Source organism: Triticum aestivum, chromosome 4B (genome assembly GCF_018294505.1).
Source record: "Triticum aestivum cultivar Chinese Spring chromosome 4B, IWGSC CS RefSeq v2.1, whole genome shotgun sequence".
NCBI classification, from domain to species: domain Eukaryota; kingdom Viridiplantae; phylum Streptophyta; class Magnoliopsida; order Poales; family Poaceae; genus Triticum; species Triticum aestivum.
Genome location: NC_057804.1, coordinates 485,361,595 through 485,387,146, shown reverse-complemented (window position 1 = coordinate 485,387,146; position 25,552 = coordinate 485,361,595). Strand labels below are relative to the sequence as shown.

The 25,552-nt window shown below is 45.5% G+C and overlaps 1 protein-coding gene across 1 annotated transcript; it reads left to right on the top strand.

Annotated features, from left to right (window-relative positions):
- The first annotated feature begins 218 nt into the window (after nucleotides 1-218).
- On the top strand, nucleotides 219-3,245 carry LOC123095031 (proline-rich receptor-like protein kinase PERK4). Its single transcript, XM_044516865.1, has 7 exons — nucleotides 219-321; nucleotides 550-1,294; nucleotides 1,399-1,992; nucleotides 2,064-2,134; nucleotides 2,216-2,292; nucleotides 2,401-2,710; nucleotides 2,783-3,245. Exons 2-7 carry the CDS (start codon nucleotides 703-705, stop codon nucleotides 2,993-2,995), a joined length of 1,857 nt encoding a protein of 618 aa, XP_044372800.1. The 5' UTR covers nucleotides 219-321; nucleotides 550-702; the 3' UTR covers nucleotides 2,996-3,245.
- The last annotated feature ends 22,307 nt before the right edge of the window (nucleotides 3,246-25,552 follow it).

The following is a 25,552-nucleotide window of genomic DNA, read 5'->3' as shown; positions in this document are numbered from 1 at the left end:
TCTCCCATTTGATGTCACTTTTACCGTGGACTGCAAGAGAAGGACTTCGACTCATCAACTGGTTCAGCTACGGCCTGCAAATGGCATGGCAAACACGAGCAGTAATACGGTTTTGACAGCTCCGCTCCAACGGCCTTCAACCCCCCGTTCTGCCTTGAGGCTAAAAATGGAGAAAACATAAAGGACAGCAATGGCGAGTGTCCAAGAAATGTGACGAAACCTAGGCCACCCAAGCCTACTTCCGTTGCCCCGTCTCTCCAGCCCCGTTTCAACCCCTTCTTTCTCTTCTTCTTTCGCGAAAGAACAGGGGAAAAAAGGAAGGTACATCATCATGGATGCTTCGACTCCCTCGCGTTTTCACGTCTTCGGTTCGAATTTCAGTGTCGCAGAGCCGAAGAATTTAATTTCTTTACATGAAATCTGGTTTTGCATTTGCGTGGTTACCATTGATCCCTTTTTGCGGGAATTTACGTCGATTGTTGGTTCTCAAATGTGAGCTAAATTGGTGATCAACTTAGGTCTGAAATCTCTAGGTCGCCATGGCTGCAGGGGTTCATTATGGGGAGGGCGACGGCGGCGAGGAGCTAGCGGCGTTCCGACCCAGAGCATCTTCTAGGTGGTGGTGGTGGGGTCATCTTCACCGGGAAGAGCTCCATCGCGGCGAGCTGCGCGGGACGCTAACGAGGAATCCTCCTATCAGCAATGGATGACTCGCCCCTAAGCCGCGGACCCCTGGCCCCCCTGCTAGGTAGTGGTCCACTGGACCCGTCGTCGTCGGCGGCGGCAGATTCGGATGGCTCGGGTGGATCATCGTCGGGAGCTTCGGATAGCTCGGGTGAATCGTCGTCATCGGGATCCCCGCCGTCTCCCTCCGGCCCACAATCGTCCACGCAGTCGACCCCACCGCCAGGGTCCGAGGAGTCGGCGCCGTCGCCGCCCTCGCCGTCTCTGTCACCGCCGCCGGCTACGCCAGCAGGTACCAGCGGGTCGCCCCCGGGTCAATCATCGCCGCCGGGATCAAATGCCATCCCGTCTCCGCAGGCTCCGAAGAGCAACGGGGGCGGCGGCGGCTCCTCGGAGAGCGGGGGCGGTTCCAAGGGCGGGGGCGGTTCCAAGGGCAAGGGCGGGAGCAAGCAAGACGGTTCTCCGCCCGTGGAGGCCGTGGTCGTCGGCGTGGTGATCGGGGTCCTGGTCTTCGCCCTGCTGCTGTGCATCGCCGCGTGCGTGTGCTGCGCCAGGAGGAGGAAGAAGAAGAGGCCGCCCATGGCCATGCCCTTCTACACCGACCAGCATGGTACGGCCGGCAGGCGCGCGCATCGCATCGTGCCCATTCCATTCACCATGGAGATCATTGGCAGAGATCTAACTGTGACCATGGCGGCGCGCGGGCGCGTGCAGGGAACGTGTACTACGCGAACAACATGCCGAGCCCGTGGCAGCAGAGCGGCGGCCCGTCGGACGGGCACGGCGGCGTGGGGTGGCACCTGCAGTACCCGCCGGGACAGGGGCCGCTGAGCGAGGAGATGACGATGAGCGGGTCGCAGGGGTCGGGGTCGTCGATGCCCCCGCCGCCGCCGGCCATCTTCGGGTCGCAGAGCTCGTTCACGTACGAGGAGCTGGCGTCGGCCACGGGCGGGTTCTCCAAGGCGAACCTGCTGGGGCAGGGCGGGTTCGGGTACGTGTACAAGGGCGTGCTGCCGGGGAGCGGCAAGGAGGTGGCGGTGAAGCAGCTCAAGGCCGGCAGCGGGCAGGGCGAGCGCGAGTTCCAGGCGGAGGTGGAGATCATCAGCCGCGTCCACCACCGCCACCTCGTTTCCCTCGTCGGCTACTGCATCGCCGGCTCCTCCCAGCGCCTGCTCGTCTATGAGTTCGTCGCCAACGACACCCTCGAGCACCATCTCCACGGCAAGGGCGTGCCGGTCATGGACTGGCGCAAGAGGCTCGCCATTGCGCTCGGCTCCGCCAAGGGCCTTGCGTATCTGCACGAAGACTGTAAGTTTCTTCTCTTCTTCTGGCCACATCAATCCATGGCGTTCGTGCTTCTGATGTCGTGCATTATCAAGGCAATCCGAGGATCATCCACCGTGACATCAAGGCGGCCAACATTCTCTTGGACGAAAATTTCGAGGCCAAGGTGATTAATCTGTGAGATTTGTGAATCACGGTGCAGCGAAATTTGTAAGATTGGAGTGAAAACTCGTCTGAATGTTGGCAGGTCGCGGATTTCGGGCTCGCAAAGCTGACGACGGACAACAACACGCACGTCTCCACGCGCGTCATGGGAACGTTCGGGTGAGCAGAGCACGCACGCACGCTGAGCAGAGCAGCAAGTGTCGCCATTGCGGCACCATGGGAGCAGAGCTCGAGCGTTAATGTCTTCTCCGCTGGCGGCTCGTGCAGGTACCTGGCGCCGGAGTACGCCTCCAGCGGCAAGCTGACGGACAAGTCGGACGTCTTCTCCTTCGGCGTGATGATGCTCGAGCTCATCACCGGCCGGCGGCCCGTCGACCCCAGCAACTACATGGAGGACAGCCTGGTGGACTGGGCGAGGCCGCTCTTGGCGCGCGCGCTGTCGGAGGGCGGCAACTTCGACGAGGTGGTGGACCCGCGCCTGGAGAACAAGTACGACCGGCAGGAGATGGAGCGCATGGCCGCCAGCGCCGCCGCCACCGTCCGGCACTCCGCCAAGCGCCGCCCCAAGATGAAACAGGTCAAGATCGGTCGAGATCGATGCTAAGCAACTCGCCGTGAACTGACAGTGATTCTTGCACCGTTTGTGTAGATTGTTCGCGCGCTGGAGGGTGACGCGTCGCTGGACGACCTGAACGAAGGGATGAAGCCAGGGCAGAGCATGATATACAGCTCCGACGAGTCCGGCAGCTACGCGGCCAACATCAACAGGCTGAGGCAGATCGCGTTCGAGAGTAGCGAGGAGTACACCAACGAGTACAGCGGGACGGGGGAGTCGGGGGAGACAACACAACGGCATCACTGACCATTAATCCCCTTCGAGGAGCTCTTCACCGTATGAATCTGTGATGTAAGTTGGCCGTGTAAAGGGAATCGATTGGGTATATACATACGAGGTGTACACTGTGGTTGATGATGATGTAACTGCTTCAATGCTTGTGAATCGGTGCTGTATTATCGTGTAAATTGATGTATCCGTGTACTTACATGATGTAATGCGCAGCTCTTCGGTTGTATTAGCTCAGTGGAAAGAGAACTTCAATGGAGAGCCTCCATATGTGGCATTGTTAGAGCATCCCTACTCCTGTCCTTAAAATCCTTTGACTCCTAAAAAATTTCTGGTTTGAGGAGTTAGAGCATCTCTAGCCCTTGATGGATGATCTAGCGGCCGATTGGGTTGTGCGCTAGATTGTACTGTGCATTGTACACTTTATAGTCGGTCGATCAGGCGCAATCGATTGTATTAGGGTTAACCTTAATGCGTGTGTGGAACACAAACCCTAGCTGCCGCACTCCCTCGACCTAGATCGCGCCTGCGGAGCTAGAACCCTGACGCGTGATCCTCAAATCCTTATACATGTGGATACCTTGGAGTTTTAGCACACGTGGTGCTTGGGAAAATCATTCATGGGATATGGTAGGAGTTGTACGTGGGATCGCGGGGAAGAGGAGTGTGACAACATCGGCATTGACGCATGACATCGACAGCCTTTCACTGCACTGCGCATCGAGAGGTAATTCATGGCTCCATTGTCGATTACTTCCAGGATTTCCTAGGATGAATGCGGTAGAATAGGTCAGGTGAGAAAGCAGAAGGCACCTACTCCGAAGGCATCCCCCCTATAGCCACTTGATGGAAATATGCCCTAGAGGTAATAATAAAATGGTTATTATTATATTTTTCTTAATCATGATACAGGTTTATTATTCATGCTAGAATTGTATTGACCGGAAAATTAAATACATATGTGGATACATAAACAAATATCGTGTCCCTAATGAGCCTCTACTAGACTAGCTCGTTGATTAAAGATGGTTAAGGTTTCCTAACCATAGACATGAGTTGTCATTTGATAACGGGATCACATCATTAGGAGAATGATGTGATGGACAAGATCCATCCGTTAGCTTAGCATATGACTGTTCAGTTTATTGCTACCGCTTTCTTAATGTCAAATACATGTTCGTTCGACCATGAGATCATGCAACTTCCGGATACGGAGGAATACCTTGTGTGCTATCAAACGTCCATAAGAAGCTTGCAAGAAAAATGACTAAGGAGTTGGTTACGAGATGATGTATTACGGAACGAGTAAAGAGACATGCCGGTAACGAGATTGAACTAGGTATGGAGATACCGACGATTGATTCTCGGGCAAGTAACATACCGACAGACAAAGGGAATTACGTATGTTGTCATAAAGGTTCGACAGATAAAGATCTTCATAGAATATGTAGGAACCAATATGGCATCCAGGTCCCGCTATTGTTTATTGACCGGAGAGGCATCTCGGTCATGTCTACATCATTCTCGAACCCATAGGGTCCGCATGCTTAACGTTCATTGACGATATAGTATAATATGAGTTATGTGATTTGGTGACCGAATGTTGTTCGGAGTCCCGGATGAGATCACGGACATGACGAGGAGCTTCGGAATGGTCCGGAGGAAAGATTGATATATAGGACGATAGTATTTGGTCACAGGAAAGGTTTCGAAAAGTACCGATTAATTATCGGAGTGCCGGAAGGGGTTCCGGGAGGCCACCAGCAAGCGACGCGCCAACCCCCTTAAGCGGCGCGCCTCTCCACTCCAGCCCACCAGCCCATAATTGCATCACCACCGTCACCACCGTCACCACCAGCAAGCGGGAGATATATTTTCGTAGTGCTCGGTGAAGTCCCGCGGAGATAATTGCATCACCACCGTCACCACACCTCGTGCTACTGGAATTCATCTACTGCTTCGCATGTCTTATTGGATCAAGAAGGCGAGGACGTCATCGAGCCGAACGTGTGCTAAACGCGGAGGTGTCATACGTTCGGTACTTTATCGGTTGGATCGCAAAGGTGTTTGGCTACATCAACCACGTTAATAAACGCTTCCGCTTTACGGTCTATGAGGGAACATAGACATACTTTCCCCTCTCGTAGCTATGCATCTCCATGGATAGATCTTGCCTGTGCGTAGAATTTTTTTGTTTTCCATGCAACGTTCCCCGACAGTGGCATCCGAGTCAGGTCTATGCGTAGATGATATGCACGAGTAGAACACAAAGGAGTTGTGGGCAGTGATGGTCATACTGCTTACCACCAACGTCTTATTTTGATTTGGCGGTATTGTGGGATGAAGCGGCCTGGACCAACCTTGTTGGGGAACATAGCATGCAATTTCAAAAAAATTCCTACGCTCATGCAAGATCTATCTAGGAGATGCATAGCAATGAGAGGGGGATAATGTGTCCACGTACCCTCTTAGACCGAAAGCAGAAGCGTTTGACAACACAGTTGATGTAGTCGAACTTCTTCTCGTTTCGACCAATCAAGAAGCGAACGTACGACACCTCCGAGTTCTACACATTTTTAGCTCGATGACGTTCCTCGAACTCTTGATCCAGCAAAGTGTCGAGGGAGAGTTTCGTCAGCACGACGGTGTGGTGACAGTGATGGTGAAGTGATCCGTGCAGGGCTTCGCCTCAGCACTACGAAGATATGACCGGAGGCGTAAACTGTGGAGGGGGCACCGCACACGGCTAAAAATTGTTGGTGTGTGTTCTAGTGGTACCCCCCTTCATATATATAGGTTGGAGGGGAGGATAAGCAGCCAAGGGGGCGCCCAAGTAGGAGGAATCCTACTTGGGAGCCTCCCAATTCGGCGTCCCCCCTTCCATATTCATCCGGAGGGGGAAGGAAGGAGGAGGGAGGAGAGAAAGAAGGGGGAGGCTGAGTTGCTCCCCTTCCTTTCTCTCTTCCTCTCTTTCCTTCCCCCTTATTTTGGCCTACATGGGGCGCACCAGCCCCCTAGGGGCTGGTCTGTCCCCTTCTTGGCCCATTACGCCCCGGAACCCCTTTCGGTGACCCGGTATGTACCCAGTATCCCTGGAACACTTCATGTGTCCGAATGTCATCGTCTAATATATGAATCTTTACCTCTGGATCATTTCGAGACTCCTCGTCATGGCCGTGATCTCATCCGGGACTCCAAACAACATTCGGTCACCAAATCACATAACTCATATAATACAAAATCGTCATCGAACGTTAAGCGTGCGGACCCTACGGGTTTGAGAACTATGTAGACATGACCGAGACGCCTCTCCGGTCAATAACCAACAACGGAACTTGGATTCTCATATTGGTTCCCACATATTCTACGAAGATCTTTATCGGTCGTTCCGTAATGACAATATACGTTATTCCCTTTGTCATCGGTATGTTACTTGCCCGAGATTCGATCATCGATATCTTCATACCTAGTTCAATATCGTTAGCGCCAAGTATCTTTACTCGTTCTGTGATACATCATCCCTCAACTAACTCATTAGTAACATTCCTTGCAAGGCGTATTATGATCTGCATTATCGAGAGGGCCTAGAGATATCTCTCCGATACTCGGAGTGATAAATCCTAATCTCGATCTATACCAACCCAAAAAACACCTTCGGAGATACCTGTAGAGCATCTTTATAATCACCTAGTTATGTTGTGACGTTTGATAGCACACAAGGTATTCTTCTGGTATCCAGGAGTTGCATAATCTCATAGTCAAAGGAATATGTATATGACATGAAGAAAGCAATAGCAATAAAACTGAATGATCAATATGCTAAGCTAATGGATGGGTCTTGTCCATCACATCATTCTCCTAATGACGTGGTTTCTTTCATCAAATGACAACACATGTCTATGGTTAGAAAACTTAACCATCTTTGATTAACGAGCTAGTCTAGTAGAGGCTTACTAGGGACACTGTGTTTTGTCTATGTATCCACACATGTATCAAGTTTCTGGTTAATACAATTCTAGCATGAATAATAAACATTTATCATGATATAAGGAAATATAAAATAACAACTTTATTATTGCCTCTAGGGCATATTTCCTTCAGTCTCCCACTTGCACTAGAGTCAATAATCTAGTTCACATTGCCATGTGATTTAATACTAATATTCACATCTTTATGTGATTAACACCCATACTTCACATCTCCATGTGACCAACACCCAAAGGGTTTACTAGACTCAATAATCTAGTTCACATCGCTATGTGATTAACACCCAAAGAGTACTAAGGTGTGATCATGTTTTGCTCGTGAGAGAAGTTTAGTCACGGGTCTGACACGTTCAGGTCCATATGCATTTTGCAAATTTCTATGTCGACAATGCTCTGCATGGAGCTACTCTAGCTAATTGCTCCCACTTTTCAGTATGTATCCAGATTGAGACTCAGAGTCATTCAGATCGGTGTCAAAGCTTGCATCGACGTAACTCTTTACGACGAACTATTTATCACCTCCATAACAGAGAAATATTTTCTTAGTCCTCTAAGGATAACTTTGACCGTTGTTCAGTGATCCACTCCTAGATCCCTATTTTACCCCCTTACCAAACTCATGGCAAGGTACACAATAGGTCTGGTATACAACATAGCATACTTTATAGAACCTATGGCTGAGGCATAGGGAATGACTTTCATCCTCTTTCTATTTTCTGCCGTGGTCGGGTTTTGATTGTTACTCAACTTCATACCTTGCAACACAGTCAAGAACTCCTTCTTTGACTATTCCATTTTGAACTACTTCAAAATCTTGTCAAGGTATGTACTCATTAAAAAAATTTATCAAGCATTTTGATCTATCTCTATAGATCTCGATGCCCAATATGTAAGCAGCTTCACCGAGTTTTTCATTGAAAACGTCTTATTCAGTTATCCTTTTATGCTATCCAGAAATTCTATATCATTTCCAATCAACAATATGTCATCCACATATAATATCAGAAAGGCTACAAAGCTCCCACTCACTTTCTTGTAAATACAGACTTCACCATAAGTCTGTATAAAACCATATGCTTTGATCACCTTATCAAAGCGTATATTCCAACTCCGAGATGCTTGCACCAGTCCATAGATGGATCACTGGAGCTTGCACACTTTTTAGCACCTTTAGTATTGACAAAACCTTCTGGTTGCATCATATACAACTCTTCTTTGAGATATCCATTAAGGAGTGCAGTTTTGACATCCATTTGCCAGATTTCATAATATGGCAATTGCTAACATGATTTGGACGGACTTAAGCATCGCTACAGGTGAGAAAGTCTCATCATAGTCAACTCCTTGAACTTGTCAAAAACCTTTTGCAACAAGTCGAGTTTTGTAGACAGTAACATTATCATCAGCGTCAGTCTTCTTCTTGAAGATCCATTTATTCTCTAAGGCTTGCCGATTATCGGGCAAGTCAACCAAAGTCCATACTTTGTTCTCATACATGGATCATATCTCAGATTTCATGGCCTTAAACCATTTTGTGGAATCTGGGCTCATCATCGCTTCCTCATAGTTCATAGGTTCGTCATGGTCTAGTAACATGACCTCCAAAACAGGATTACCATACCACTCTGGTGCGTAACGTGCTCTGGTTGACCTACGAGGTTCGATAGTAACTTCAACCAAAGTTTCATGATCATCATCATTAGCTTCCTCTCTAGTTGGTGTAGGCATCACACGAACGGTTTTTTGTGATGAGATATTTTCCGATTAGAGAGAAGGTACAATTACCTCATCAAGTTCTACTTTCCTTCCACTCACTTCTTTCGATAGAAACTCCTTCTCTAGAAAGGATCCATTCTTATCAACAAATATTTTTCCTTCGGGTCTGTAATAGAAGGTGTACCCAATAGTTTCTTTTGGGTATCCTATGAAGACACACGTCTGCGATTTGGGTTCGAGCTTATCAGGCTGAAGCTTTTACACATAAGCATCGCAATCCCAAACTTTAAGAAATGACAGCTTAGGTTTCTTGCCAAACCACAGTTCATACGGTATCGTCTCAACAGATTTATAGCCCTATTTAACGTGAATCCAGCTGTCTCTAATGCATAACCCCAAAACGATAGTGGTAAATTGGTAAGAGACATCATAGAACGCACCATATCAATAAAGTATGGTTATGACATTCGAACACACCATTATGATGTGGTGTTCCAGGTGGAGTGAGTTGTGAAACTATTCCACATTGTTTTTAATGAAGGCCACACTCGTAACTCGAATATTCGCCTCCACGATCAGATCGTAGAAACTTTATTTTCTTGTTATGATGATTCTCCACTTTACTCTGAAATTCTTTAAACTTTTCAAATGTTTTAGACTTGTGTTTCATTAAGTAGATATACCCATATATGCTCAAATCATCTGTGAAGGTCAGAAAATAACGATACCTGCCGCGTGCCTCAACACTCATCGGACCGCATACATCGGTATGTATTATTTCCAATAAGTCATTGGCTCACTCCATTGTTCCAGAGAACGGAGTTTTAGTCATCTTGCCCATGAGGCATGGTTCGCAAGTATCAAACGATTCATAATCAAGTGATTCCAAAAATCCATCTGCATGGAGTTTCTTCATGCGCTTTACACCAATATGACCTAAATGGCAGTGCCACAAGTATGTTGCACTATCATTATTAACTTTGCATCTTTTGAGATCAATATTATGAATATGTGTATCACTACGATCGAGATTCAATAAACCATTCACCTTGGGTGTATGACCACAGAAGGTTTTATTGATGTAAACAGAACAACAATTATTCTCTGACTTAAATGAATAAAGTATTGCAATAAACATGATCTAATCATAGTCATGCTTAACGCAAACACCAGATAACATTTATTTTAGGTTCACCACTAATCCCGAAGGTAGAGGGAGTGTGCGATGGTGATCGTATCAACCTTGGAATCACTTCCAACACACATCGTCACTTCGCTCTTAACTAGTCACTGTTCATTCTGCAACTGCTGTTTCGAGTTACTAATCTCAGCAACTGAACCAAGATCAAATACCTAGGGGTTTATGTGAACACTAGTAAATTACACATCAATAACATGTATATCATATATACCTTTTTTCACTTTGCCATCAGTTGACACCAGATTTTGGCACGGTCAAGAACTTAATTAATATGTCCTCAAATGAAGAAGTGTTCTACATAAAAAAGTTCCGTGTTGTCGATATAAACATATTTGAAGTTTGGGTCATCGCCATCCGATCTCATCTCGAAGGCCGAAGTTGTGTTTGAAATACTGAGATTTTGTATTCAAAACACTATTCGGCTCATTACGCCCTCAAGACAGCCTTGTATGGAAAAATGATCTATAAGGATTGTCTTCGTCTCGTCGAAACGATTGATTTCGATATAAAAATCGTTCAAATCCGAGTTCGTATGCAAAAGGTAGAGAAATCGGAATGTAGCCCTGCCAGGAGGCAAAGTGTGGCGCGCCCCACCAGACGCCATGTCTGATGGGTAGCGCGAGTGATGGATGTTTTGCGTCACAGTCCGTTTTGCGCGAGCTATTTGACCCTCAAGATGACCTTTGATAAAAAATCGTTCAACATGAAAGTTTTTCGTCTCGTCGAAACGGTCAAGATTGCTTTTGGACTCGTTTCCATCCGAGGTCGTTTACTGCCTCAAACATGACCCGCAAGGTGCAGCCAGGTTGTAAACCGAACCGTTTTGGAAAGTTCGGATAAAATCAGTCCGAATTTGACTAGGGTTTTGGACGTGAATTGATGCAATTTTATTGTAAGGAAAGCCTAGATGAATCCTTTTCTTGTATGGGAAGTCCAGCCACCTCTTATATATGTTGGGGGTGACGGCCGATTGAACAACACACAATCGATCAATCAATCTACTACTTTTCCGTGTTCATCTACTTTTATCTCTCCCCTTGTATCTTTCTTCTCGTTCTTCGTCGTTCTTCAAGATTGGAGGCTGCGAATCCACGAGGCTCTAGGGGCGGTAAGACCGACCTCGAGCAGCCAATCGTCGCCGCGAGCCCTGACGGGGTCCCTCCCGGGCGAGCGGGGCGTCTGGTCCCAAAAGCGTCGGCTTGCTGTCTTGCGTATCACGCTGGAAGTCGGCCTCCCGCGGTGTGAGTTGCGGAGCATCTCCCTCGGCGTCGCGGGTACACATCGATGTGTTCGTGTGACGCGTTCCAGCGTCAACACACTTTTTGGCGACTCCGCTGGGGAATCAAGATCAATCCTTATCATCCACCATGTCTGATCTTCCCAAGCCATCTGAGGTAGACGCCGATAACATCATTAAGCCCAGTCTTGATGAGATATCGGCCGATCATCGCCAAGTCTATGAGGAGTACAAGAAGGCACGCGAGGAGAAGGACTTGCAGGAGTTCCTTGCAAAGTTCAAGAAGGATCGCCAAGGCAACATCACTCCGATTGAAGAAATCAAGTTCCCTTCTCTTCAAGCCGAGCAGGTTAAACCCTCTGTAAGTACTGCCTTTTCTCCTGAGCAGTGGGCTGAGATTGAAAGTCGTATTGCTGATGGTAACAATCTAGTCTATCAAACTTTCATAGAAAATACTAATGCTCAGAAGAATGCATCTCAATCGTCTAGTGGTAATGATGGTGTAGCTGCTAGTGTGCGAAACCCTAATCTGGCTTTACCTATTGCATCGGCGCCTCCCGTGCCGATGGCTTATTATCCTACCCAAACAAATCAGATTGTGACTGCACCCATCAACCCTATTATAAGCATGCCAGGTTCGGTGGCAACACCGAACCAAACCCTACCTACAGCTACAACCACTCGACCACTACTAAATTATGGGTCGACATACATGCCACAATTCCTACCTACAGCTAGTAACCCTACTCCTCCTATGCCACTGCCACAAGCTTCATCGTCCATGATGGATGATGGTCTAGCTAATCTTAGAGAGGAGATGGCTAAGATGGTTCGAGAGAATTTTGGAATTGAGTTACCTCGGAATCAGATTTACCAAAAGCCGTACCCCGAGTACTTTGATGCCATCCAGTGCCCTCTAGGATATAAAATTCCAGATTTTGTTAAATTTAATGGAGAAGGCACAAAAACCACATGGGAGCATGTTAGTCAATATTTAGCACAATTGGGTGAGGCAGGCTCGTTGAATGAATTGAAAGTGCGTTTATTTCCTTTATCATTAACTGGTACCGCATTTTCATGGTTTTCTTCTTTACCACATGGTTCCATTCGGGTTTGGTCGCAGCTAGAGCAGAAGTTTCATGATCACTTTTATAGCGGCGACAACGAACTCAAGTTGTCACATCTAACATCGGTTAAATAGAAGCATATTGAATCGGTCTCCGATTACGTCAAGAGATTCAGAGAAACAAAAAACCGGTGTTTTAGTTTGGTGATAACCAAGAGAGACTTAGCAGACCTAGTGCTGAGTGGTTTGAGGACTCCCATTAGAGAAAAGCTAGAAGGGTATGAGTTCTTAAATATCAACCAAGTCTTACAAAGGGCTTGGCTCAGGAAAGCCGAAGCAAAGACCTCAGAGAAGTGCATAGATACAAAACTGATCGTCCAATGATGAATATGGTGGAATATGATAGTGATCACTCGGACGATGAGGGTGATGTTTTTGCTACTGAATTTGTTTGGCCGTCTAAGGCCAAACCCTTTACTTGCAATGATCTGAAACCGATTCATAAGAATCATGATGAAGAGATGAAGTTTACTTTTAACATTGCTAAGTGTGATAGAATATTTGATGCTTTGCTGCAGGCTAAGATTATTAGAATATCTCATACTTTACCGCCGTTCGAAGAGCTGAAACGGCACGCTTATTGCAAGTATCATAATTCTTTTTCTCATGCTACTAATGATTGCAATGTTTTTCGACGGCAGATACAATCGGCCATTAATGACGGACGATTGAACTTTTCTGAGATGCAAGTTGATAAACAGCCCTTTCCAATGAATACCATGGAGTTGGAGGGGAAGAAACTACTCATTCGGCCGGAGGTTGCCGAATCTGCTAATAAAGCTAATGTCATTATTGGTGAGCCCAGGAGAGACAAGTAGGGCGACAAGGTCTTGGGGAGACAGGTTGTGCTTGACAAGCAACCCGGTGGCAAGGAGATAATCAAAATTACCATGAAGAATCCTACACTCGGGGGGCAACCACAAGTGCAAGAGAACACTCATATCAAATTTGTTAAGCCCAAGAGTCCAGAGGTTGGCAAGTGGAAGACGAATGAAGCTAAAGTGCAGCGCAAGAGAATCAAGCCAACTTTTGATATGCTGTTGTCCAAGTATGCCAATCAAGCGGCCGGTTCTAGCTCTAACCGGTCATCAAATTTGAAGCGCTCGAGATCACCTCTGAGGGAAGAATCTCATCATCACGCAAGGCCATATGGGTCATGGGCACCAGGACCATGGATGGTGCCGCCCCCCTATGCGCCATACTACAAGGGAGGCTTCAATGGGGGATGGGGGCAGCCCCCAATGGCTCCTTATGCTTTTCATCCGGGTTGGGCAGAACCAAGGAGGCCCATTCATGAGAGACTTTCTTATCCGACACAAGGCCGTTTGAACAATGGTGTCAATCGACAAATGCAAGATAATCAAAAAAGGGTCAACCGGCAAGTGTGGCGTGCCAAATCACCAAGTGCTGAAATTTCAGAGCCTAGCAAGCAAAAGGAGAAGAATGCTAGTGGTGAAACTATTATGATAGGCACTAAAGAATTGATAATCAAAGAGCCGATTATTGTTGATAATCCGGCTGATTCTAATAAAGATGTGGCTGCGGTCCAGCAAGGCCCCATGGCTAATGATCAGGAAGCTAGCATAAGCAAGGCCAAGTCGAGGGATCCAAAATATACTCAGCCTAAGTGGTGTCCTTCCGGTTTGACCAAGGCGCAAAAAAGGAGATTGCAGCGCATGAGGAGTCATAAGAAGGAGGAACAAGAAGCAAAAAAGCTATGGGATAAATTATTCAATGAAAGCCGTCCCATGGTACCCCCAAAACAAGTGTGGAGGCCAAAGCAAAAGGAAAACATTGCAGCTTCTGCATTGATCATAGCAACACCTACACCACCAACGGAGGACGATGCAGCTACTATTACATCGTCCACTTTGCCTACTACTTCCTCTTCCCTTGAAGATATTTCGGAGTTAGTGGACATGCTTGCGGAAGGAGATAAAATGCTTGATTATGAGTCTACACCAGTTCATGAAGGTATGGATATTAATATGGTGTATTACTTACCCGCTGAATTTCGTGCTATAGATGAAGAAGGGGAAGTAGCTCAGCTAGATTTTGGTCCTAAAAATGCTATATTCGAGAAGCCAAAAGAACCGGTGACGCACTTGAAGCCATTGTTCCTTAAAGGTCATATTAATGGATCGCCGGTTGCTAGAATGCTTGTCGATGGTGGTGCTGTGGTGAATCGTATGCCATATTCGGTCTTCAAAAAATTGGGGCTGCGTGATGAAGAGTTAATAAAGACCAACATGGTGCTTAATGGATTTGAAGGCAAAGCAAAAACTTAAGCCAAAGGTGTGATGTATGTGGAGCTTACGGTGGGAAGCAAAACTTTGGCTACCACATTCTTTGTCGCCGAGGTGCAAGGTAACTACAATGTGATATTAGGCCACGATTGGGTTCATGCGAACCAATGCGTGCCATCTACTATGCACCAGTTTTTGATTCAATGGGTTGATGATGAAGTAGAAGTCATTCATGCGGATAATTCGGCTTGTGTTGCTTTGGCCGATGCATCGGTGGATTGGCAACATCCCAATGCTACTTGCTTGACGGGGCATGACTTATCAGAATATGATTTTCTTAGCACCACAAAAAGTGGTTTCGTGCCCGTTTCTTTAAAGCCGGTTGGCGATAATCGGCTCCAAGGTATGATGTATTTAAATGGATCCTAACTCAGAGTGGTTACAAAAGCGTCTTGTAGAATATCGGTCCAATGAGAACGATATGTATGAGTCCATAGAGGAGTTAGATGACATGGATAAGTTAGGACAAGGTTTTACATCTGCCGATCCATTAGAAGAGATAGATATAGGAGATGGTTCAATTCCTAGGCCAACATTTGTAAACGAAAATTTAAGAGCCGATCATAAGGCTAAGTTGATCGAGTTATTGAAAGAATATGTTTGTTGCTTTGCATGGGAATATCATGAGATGCCGGGTTTAAGCCGAGAGCTAGTGGAGCATCGGTTACCTATAAAGGCCGGTTTTAGACCATACAAGCAATCGACCAGAAATTTTAATCCAAAAACGTGTCACCGGATCAAGGAAGAGATCGGTCGTTTGCTTAAAGCTAATTTTATTAGACCTTGCAGGTATGCCGAGTGGATTTCTAACATTGTACCAGTAGAGAAGAAAGGCTCTGGCAAGTTGAGGGTGTGCATTGATTTCAGAGATTTGAATAGAGCTACACCTAAAGATGAGTATCCCATGCCAATAGCCGATATGCTTATTAATGATGCTTCTGGACATAAGGTCATTAGCTTTCTTGATGGTAATGCGGGGTATAACCAGATTTTTATGGCCGAAGAGGACATGTCCAAAACGGCTTTTCGATGTCCCGGTTTTCTTGGTTTATTTGAGTGGACAGTGATGACCTTTGGATTAAAAAATGCTGGTGCCACGTATCAAAGGGCTATGAATTTAATTTTTCATGATTTACTTGGTGTTATACTTGAGGTTTATATTGATGATATTGTTGTCAAATCGAATGCTTTTGAATCTCACTTAGCCGATTTGCGTTTGGCTTTTGAAAGAATGAAGAAATATGGGCTGAAAATGAATCCTTTGAAGTGTGCCTTTGGTGTATCGGCTGGGAAGTTTCTGGGTTTCATTATTCATGAAGATGGCGTGGAAATTGATCCCAAAAAGATAGAAGCTATATAGAAAGTAGGGGCTCCAACATGCAAGAGAGATATGCAAAAATTCTTGGCAAGGTCAATTATTTGAGGAGGTTCATAGCCAATCTATCAGGGAAGGTTGATGCATTTACTCCTATCCTTCGGTTAAAGAATGATGTTGATTTTACTTGGGGGGCAAAACAGCAAGAGGCATTTGATATGATTAAGAAATATTTGTGCACTCCTCCGGTTATGAAAGCGCCCAGGCACACGGAGCCATTTAGACTTTACATTGCAGCGGAGGAAGGTGTTATTGGTGCTGTTTTGACTCAAGAGACCGAAGGAAAGGAGCATGCTATTACTTATTTGAGCCGACGGTTATTGGACGCCGAGACAAGGTATACATTCATTGAGAAACTATGCTTATGCTTATATTATGCTTGCACAAAATTGAGACATTATCTAGTACCTAGTACTTGCATTATAGCTTGTCAAACTGATGTCATCAAATACATGTTGCATAGGCCAATTCTTAGTGGTAGAATTGGCAAGTGGGCTTATGCTTTAATTGAATATGATTTGGGTTATGAATCTCTGAAATCCATGAAAGGCCAAATTGTTGCTAATTTTATTGTTGAGCATCGGATTGATGATAAGCATGATATTGATATAAACCTTGTCTCATTAGTACCATGGAGATTATATTTTGATGGTTCAGTGTGTAGCAATGGCCAAGGTGTTGGTATTGTTTATATATCTCCTCATGATGCTGTTTTTGAAGCCTCATGCCGCTTAGAATACTTTTGCACAAATAATCAAGCCGAATATGAAGCATTGTTATTCGGCTTAGAGATGTTGCTTGCCATAGGTGCTACACATATTGAGGCTTTTGGTGATTCGTTATTAGTAGTGCAACAAATATCCAAAGTCTTTCAATGTTTTGACGAATCACTTAATGTTTATCTTGATAAATGTCTAGATATAATTTCAGATTTGGATTATTTTAGCTTTGCTCATATATCTAGACATGACAATTGGAGAGCAAATGAGTTGGCACAACAAGCATCCGGCTATCATGTTGATCGTGGCATGTTTCATATTTCTCAAAGGCCGATGTCTAGTCTTGCCAACGTGGGGGAGGCCGAACCGGAGCCCACCGTTTCGGCCACTAATGAAAAATTTAATGCAGGAGAAAGTCAAGACTGGAGGAAACCCATTATTGATTATTTGTGTGATCCTAGTAAAAGGGTGGACAGGACTGTTCAGCGTATGGCTTTCAAATACACAATGAGAGATGATGGTCTCTATCACCGAACGGTTGATGATGTTCTTTTAAAGTGCTTGGACGAGGACCAAGCGAGAGTTGCTATGGGAGAGGTCCATGAAGGTATTTGTGGCACTCATAGTCGGCTCCCAAGATGAAATGGCTATTACGACGTGCTGGGTTTTATTGGCCGACGATGGTTAATGATTGCTTCCGGTATTATAAAGGGTGTGAAGCTTGTCAAAAGTTTGGTGATATTCAGTTGGCTCCCGCTGCTATGTTACATCCTATTATCAAGCCGTGGCCTTTTAGAGGTTGGGGATTAGACTTTATTGGAGAGATTCATCCTTCTTCTTCAAAGGGGCATCGGTTCATGTTGGTGGCGACTGATTATTTCACTAAATGGTCTGAAGCAATACCACTCAAAAATATGACGCATACAGAGGTAATTCAATTCATAACTGAGCATATTATTCATAGATTCGGCATTCCTCAAACATTAACTACGGACCAAGGTTCATCCTTTATGTCACATCAAGTCAGAGAATTTGCCGAATCATATAAGATAAAGTTGCTCAATTCCTCTCCATATTATGCCCAAGCCAATGGACAAGCTGAGTCTAGTAATAAAATATTAATCAAGCTCATCAAGAAGAAGATTGAGGATAATCCAAGGAGATGGCATGAGCTATTGTCCGAAGCTTTGTGGGCACATAGGATCTCAAGGCATGGTGCTACAAAGGTGACTCCATATGAGCTCGTATATGTTCAGGAGGCCGTTTTACCAGTGGAAGTGAATTTGAATGCTTTGAGAATATCCAAACAAAATGATTTATCGGCGGTGGACTTCTATAACTTGATGATGGACAATATTGATGAAGTCGCCGATAAACGTTTGTCTGCTTTGAATGCCATAGAGAGAGATAAGTTGAGGGTGGCAAGAGCTTACAATAAGAAGGTCAAGTTGAAGAATTTTCAATTTGGCGATCTTGTGTGGAAGGTGATTCTACCAATTGGTTCAAAAGATAGAAAATTCGGGAAGTTGTCTCCAAGTTGGGAAGGTCCTTTTAAGATTACAAGAGTGGTTCCCGGAAACTCATATTTGGTGGAATCCATACAAGGCATATTATTACCTCGAGCTCTCAATGGCAAATATTTAAAGAAATATCACCCAAGTGTGTGGCAAGAAGCCTAGATAGGCAATGGCCGATATATTCACTATCGTCCTAAGAAAGACATGGCCGATAAATAACTATCGCCCTTAGCATAAACATGGCCGATATATAATTATCGCCCTAAGAAACTGTAAATGGCCGATGGAGTGTTGACATCGTCCTGAGAACAAACATGGTACAAGTTATTTTTCGGCACACTAGCTTTGCCGAAAAACAGGGGGGCATGTGTTGACACCAGATTTTGGCACAGTGAAGAACCTAATTAATATGTCCTCAAATGAAGAAGTGATCTACATAAAAAAGTTCCGTGTTGTCGATATAAACATCTTTGAAGTTTGGGTCATCGCCATCCGATCTCATCTCGAAGGACGAAGTTGTGTTTGAAATACTGAGATTTTGTATTCAAAACACTATTCGGCTCATTACGCCCTCAAGACAGCCTCGTATGGAAAAATGATCTACACGGATTGTCTTCGTCTCGTCGAAACGATCGATTTCTATATAAAAATCGTTCAAATCCGAGTTCGTATACAAAAGTTAGAGCCATCGGAATGTAGCCCTGCCAGGAGGCAAAGTGTGGCGCGCCCCACCAGACGCCATGTCTGATGGGTAGCGCGAGTGACGGATGTTTTGCGTCACAGTCCGTTTTGCGCGAGCTATTTGACCCTCAAGATGACCTCTGATAAAAAATCGTTCAACATGAAAGTTTTTCGTTTCGTCGAAACGGTCAAGATTGCTTTTGGACTCGTTTCCATCCGAGGTCGTTTACTGCCTCAAACATGACCCGCAAGGTGCAGCCAGGTTGTAAACCGAACCGTTTTGGAAAGTTCGGATAAAACCAGTCCGAATTTGACTAGGGTTTTGGACGTGAATTGATGCAATTTTATTGTAAGGAAAGCCTAGATGAATCCTTTTCTTGTACGGGAAGTCCAGCCGCCTCTTATATATGTTGCGGGTGACGGCCGATTGAACAACACACAATCGATCAATCAATCTACTACTTTTCCGTGTTCATCTACTTTTATCTCTCCCCTTGTATCTTTCTTCTCGTTCTTCGTCGTTCTTCAAGATTGGAGGCTGCGAATCCACGAGGCTCTAGGGGCGGTAAGACCGACCTCGAGCAGCCAATCGTCGCCGCGAGCCCTGACGGGGTCCCTCCCGGGCGAGCGGGGCGTCTGGTCCCAAAAGCGTCGGCTTGCTGTCTTGCGTATCGCGCTGGAAGTCGGCCTCCCGCGGTGTGAGTTGCGGAGCATCTCCCTCGGTGCCGCGGGTACACATCGACATGTTCGTGTGACGCGTTCCAACGTCAACACACTTTTTGGCGACTCCGCTGGGGAATCAAGATCAATCCTTATCATCCACCATGTCTGATTTTCCCAAGCCATCTAAGGTAGACGCCAATAACATCATTAAGCCCAGTCTTGATGAGATATTGGCCGATCATCGCCAAGTCTATGAGGAGTACAAGAAGGCACGCAAGGAGAAGGACTTGCAGGAGTTCCTTGCAAAGTTCAAGAAGGATCGCCAAGGCAACATCACTCCGATTGAAGAAATCAAGTTCCCTCCTCTTCAAGCCGAGCAGGTTAAACCCTCTGTAAGTACTGCCTTTTCTCCTGAGTAGTGGGCTGAGATTGAAAGTCGTATTGCTGATGGTAACAATCTAGTCTATCAAACTTTCATAGAAAATACTAATGCTCAGAAGAATACATCTCAATCGTCTAGTGGTAATGATGGTGTAGCTGCTAGTGTGCAAAACCCTAATCTGGCTTTACCTATTGCATCGGCGCCTCCCGTGCTGATGGCTTATTATCCTACCCAAACAAATCAGATTGTGACTGCACCCATCAACCCTATTATAAGCATGCCAGGTTCGGTGGCAACACCGAACCAAACCCTACCTACAGCTACTACCACTTGACCACTACTAAATTATGGGTCGACATACATGCCACAATTCCTACCTACAGCTAGTAACCCTACTCCTCCTATGCCACTGCCACAAGCTTCATCGTCCACGATGGATGATGGTGTAGCTAATCTTAGAGAGGAGATGGCTCTAGGGGCGGTAAGACCGACCTCGAGCAGCCAATCGTCGCCGCGAGCCCTGATGGGGTCCCTCCCGGGCGAGCGGGGTGTCTGGTCCCAAAAGCGCCGGCTTGCTGTCTTGCGTATCACGCTGGAAGTCGGCCTCCCGCGGTGTGAGTTGCGGAGCATCTCCCTCGGCCCCGCGGGTACACATCGATGTGTTCGTGTGACGCGTTCTAGCGTCAACACCATCCTTCTTATCCGTCAAGTATTTGGGGCAGTTCCGCTTCCAGTGACCATTTCCTTTGTAGTAGAAGCACTTAGTTTCAGGCTTAGGTCCAGATTTGGGCTTTTTCCTGGGAGTGGCAACTTGCTTGTCATTCTTCTTGAAGTTCCCTGTCTTTCCCTTGCCCTTTTACTTGAAACTAGTGGTCTTGTCAACCATCAACACTTGATGCTCTTTCTTGATTTCTACCTTCGCTGATTTCAGCACTGTGAAGAGCCCGGGAATCGTTTTCGTCATCCCTTGCATATTATAGTTCATCACGAAGTTCTAGTAGCTTGGTGATAGTGACTACAGAACTCTGTCAATCACTATCTTATCTAGAAGATTAAGTCCCACTTGATTCAAGCGATTGTGGTACCCAGATATTCTGAGTACATGCTCACTAGCTGAGCTATTCTCCTCCATCTTGTAGGAAAAGTAATTGTCAGAGGTCTCTTACCTCTCGACATGGGCATGAATCTGGAATACCAATTTCAACTCTTGGAACATCTCATATGTCCCGTAGCGTTCAAAACGTTTTTGAAGTCTCGATTCTAAGCTGTAAAGCATGGTGCACTAAACTATCAAGTAGTCATCATACCGAGCTTGTCAAACATTCATGACATCTGCATCTGCTCCTGCAATAGGTCTGTCACCTAACGGTGCATCAAGGACATAATTCTTCTATGCAGTAATGAGGATAATCCTCAGATCAGGGACCCAGTCTGCATCCTTACTACTATCAACTTTCAACTTAGTTTTCTCTAGGAACATATCAAAAACATAGGTGAGCTACAACTCGAGCTATTGCTCTACAACATAATTTGCAAATACTATCATGACTAAGTTCATGATAAATTAAAGTTCAATTAATCAAATTACTTAAGAACTCCCACTTAGATAGACATCCCTCAAGTCATCTATATGATATGTGATTCAAATCAACTAAACCATGTCCGATCATCACGTGAGATGGAGTAGTCTTCAATGGTGAACATCTCTATGTTGATCATATCTACTATATAATTCACGTTCGACCTTTCGGTCTCCAATGTTCTGAGGCCATGTCTGTACATGCTAGGCTCGTCAAGTTTAACCTGAGTATTCTGCATGTGCAAAACTGTCTTGCACCCGTTGTATGTGAACGTAGACCCTATCACACCCGATCATCATGTGGTGTCTCAGCACGACGAACTGTCGCAATGGTGCATACTCAGGGAGAACACTTATACCTTGAAATTTTAGTAAGGGATCATCTTATAATGCTATCGTCGTACTAAGCAAAATAAGATGCATAAAAGATAAACATCACATGCAATCAAAATATGTGACATGATATGGCCATCATCATCTTGTGCCTTTGATCTCCATCTCTAAAGCACCGTCATGATCTCCATCGTCACTGACTTGACACTTTGATCTCCATCATAGCGTCGTGGTCGTCTCGCCAACTATTACTTCCACAACTATCGCTAACGCATAGTGATAAAGTAAAGCAATTACATGGCGTTTGCATTTCATACAATAAAGCAACAACCTTAAGGCTCCTGCCAGTTGCCGATAACTACTACAAAATGTGATCATCTCATACAGTATCGTATATCACATCATGTCTTGACCGTATCACATCACAACATGCCCTGCAAAAACAAGTTAGACGTCCTCTACTTTGTTGTTGCAAGTTTACGTGGCTGCTACAGACTTCTAGCAAGAACCGTTCTAACCTACGCATTCAAAACCACAATGATGATTTATCAAGTTTGTTGTTTTAACCTTCAACAAGGACCAGCCGCAGTCAAATTCGATTCAACTAAATTTGGAGAAACAGACACTCGCCAGCCACCTTTATGCAAAACTAGTTGCATGTCTGTCGGTGGAACCGGTCTCATGAACGTCTTCATGTAAGGTTGGTCCGGGCCGCTTCATCCAACAATACTGCCGAATCAAAATAAGACGTTGGTGGTAAGCAGTATGACGATCACCGCCCACGACTCATTGTGTTCTACTCGTGCATATCATCTACGCATAGACCTGGCTCGGATACTATTGTTGGGGAACGTAGGATGCAATTTGAAAAAAGTTCCTACGCTCACGCAAGATCTATCTAGGAGATGCATATCAATGAGAGGGGGAGAGTGTGTCCACGTACCCTCGTAGACCGAAAGCGGAAGCATTTGACAACGCGGTTGATGTAGTCGAACTTATTCTTGTTCTGACCGATCAAGCACCGAACGTACGACACCTCCGATTTCTGCACACGTTCAACTCGACGATGTCCCTCAAACTCTTGATCGAGCAAAGTGTCAAGGGAGAGTTTCATAACACGACGGCATGGTGACGATGAAGTGATCCGCACAGGCCTTCGCCTAAGCACTATGACCGGAGGCTTAAATTGCCCCCCCCTCATATATATAGGTTGGAGGGGGGAAAGGCAGCCAAGGGGGCGCCCAAGTAGGAGGAATTCTACTTGGGTGCCTCCCAATTTGGCCTCCCCCTTCCATATTCATCCGGAGGAGGAAGGAAGGAGGAGGGAGGAGAGAAGGAAGGGGGAGGCCGAATAGCTCCCCTTCCTTTCTCTCTTCCCCTCTTTCTTCCTTTCCCCTTATTTTGGCCTACATGGGGCGCACCAGCCCCCTAGGGGCTGGTCTGTCCCCTTCTTGGCCCATTAGGCCCCTGTAGTTGCCGGGGGATGCCCGAAACCCCTTTCGGTGACCCGATATGTAACTGGTACCCCCGGAACACTTTCGGTGTCCGAATATCATCGTCCAATTTATGACTCTTTATCTCTCGACCATTTTGGGACTCCTCGTCATGTCCATGATATCATCCGGGACTCTGAACAACATTCAGTCACCAAATCCCATAACTCATATAATACAAAATCGTCATCGAACGTTAAGCGTGCGGGCCCTACGGGTTCGAGAACTATGTAGACATGACCGAGACAGCTCTTCGGTCAGTAACCAACAGCGGAGCCTGAATGCTCATATTGGTTCCCACATATTCTAATGACACCATACGTTATTCCCTTTGTCATCGGTATGTTACTTGCCCGAGTTTCAAGTGTGGGTATCTTCATACCTAGTTCAATCTCGTTACTGGCAAGTCTCTTTGCTCATTCCGTAATACATCATCCCGCAACTAACTTATTAGTCACATTGCTTGCAAGGCTTATTATCATATGCATTACCAAGAGGGCCCAAAGATACCTCTCCGATACTCGGAGTGACAAATCCTAATCTTGATCTATGCCAACCCAACAAACACCTTCGAAGATACCTATAGAGCATCTTTATAATCACCCAGTTATGTTGTGACGTTTGATAGCACACAAGGTATTCCTCCGGTATCTGGGAGTTGCATAATCTGTTAGTCAAAGGAATATGCATATGACATGAAGAAAGCAATAGCAATAAAACTAAACGATCAATATGCTAAGCTAACGGATGGGTCTTGTCCATCACATCATTCTCCTAATGATGTGATCCCATTCATCAAATGACAACACATGTCTATGGTTAGGAAACTTAACCATCTTTGATTAACGAGCTAGTCTAGTAGAGGCTTACTAGGGACACTGTGTTTTGTCTATGTATCCACACATGTATCAAGTTTTCGGTTAATACAATTCTAACATGAATAATAAACATTTATCATGATATAAGGAAATATAAAATAACAACTTTATTATTGCCTCTGGGGCATATTTCCTTCAAACCTTACATGTACGTGCACATGAGACCGGTTCCACCGACTGACATGCAACTTGTTTTGCATAAAGGTGGTTGGCGGGTGTCTATTTCTCCTACTTTAGTTGAATCGAATTTTACTATGGACTATCCTTGAAGAAGGTTAAAACAACAAACTTGATAAATCACAGTTGTGATTTTCTGTAGTTAAGAATGGTTCTTGCTAGAAGCCCGCAACAGCCATGTACAACTTGCAACAACAAAGTAGAGGACATCTAACTTGCTTTTGCAGGGTATGTTGTGATGTGATATGGTCAAGACATGATGTGATGTATGTTGATGTATGAGATGATCATGTTTTGTAAATATCGACATCCGGCAGGAACCTTCGGGTTGTCTCTTAATTATTGTATGAAATGCAAGCGCCATGTAATTGCTTTACTTTATCACTATGGGTTAGCAATAGTTGTAGAAGCAATAGTTGGCGAGACAACCCCGACGCATCAATGGAGATCAAGGTGTTGAGCCAGTGATGATGGATATCATGACGATGCTTTGGAGATTGAGATCAAAAGCACAAGATGATGATGGCCATATCATGTCACATATTTTGATTGCATGTGATGTTTATACTTTATGCATTTTATTTTGCTTAGAAAGACGGTAGCATTATAAGATGATCTCTTCTCTAATTTCAAGATAAAAGCATGCTCCCCGAGTATGCACAGTTGCTAAAGTTTGTCGTGAAAGGATCGAGAAGAGGTGTCTAGAGGGGGGGGGGTTAGACCCTCAACAAGTAAAGATAGCAGTTTTTTAGTTTTTCAAGTTGAGGTTGGAAATTAGCACCATTTCAAGCATTTACAATACAATTCAAGCTAGCATGCAAAGAGTATATGAGCAGCAGAAAGTAAAGCATGCAACTTGCAAGAAAGTAAAGGGATGGGACTGGAGTGTGCAAACGCAATTGGAGACACAGAGATTTTTGGCGTGGTTCCGATAGGTGGTGCTATCGTACATCCACGTTAGTGGAGACTTCAACCCACGAAGGGTAATGGTTGCACAAGTCCACGGAGGGCTCCACCCACGAAGGATCCACGAAGAAGCAACCTTGTCTATCCCACCATGGCCATCACTCACGAAGGACTTGCCTCACTTGGGTAGATCTTCACGAAGTAGGCAATCTCCTTGCCCTTACAAACTCCTTGGTTCAACTCCACAATCTTGACGGAGGCTCTCAAGTGACACCTAACCAATCTAGGAGACACCACTCT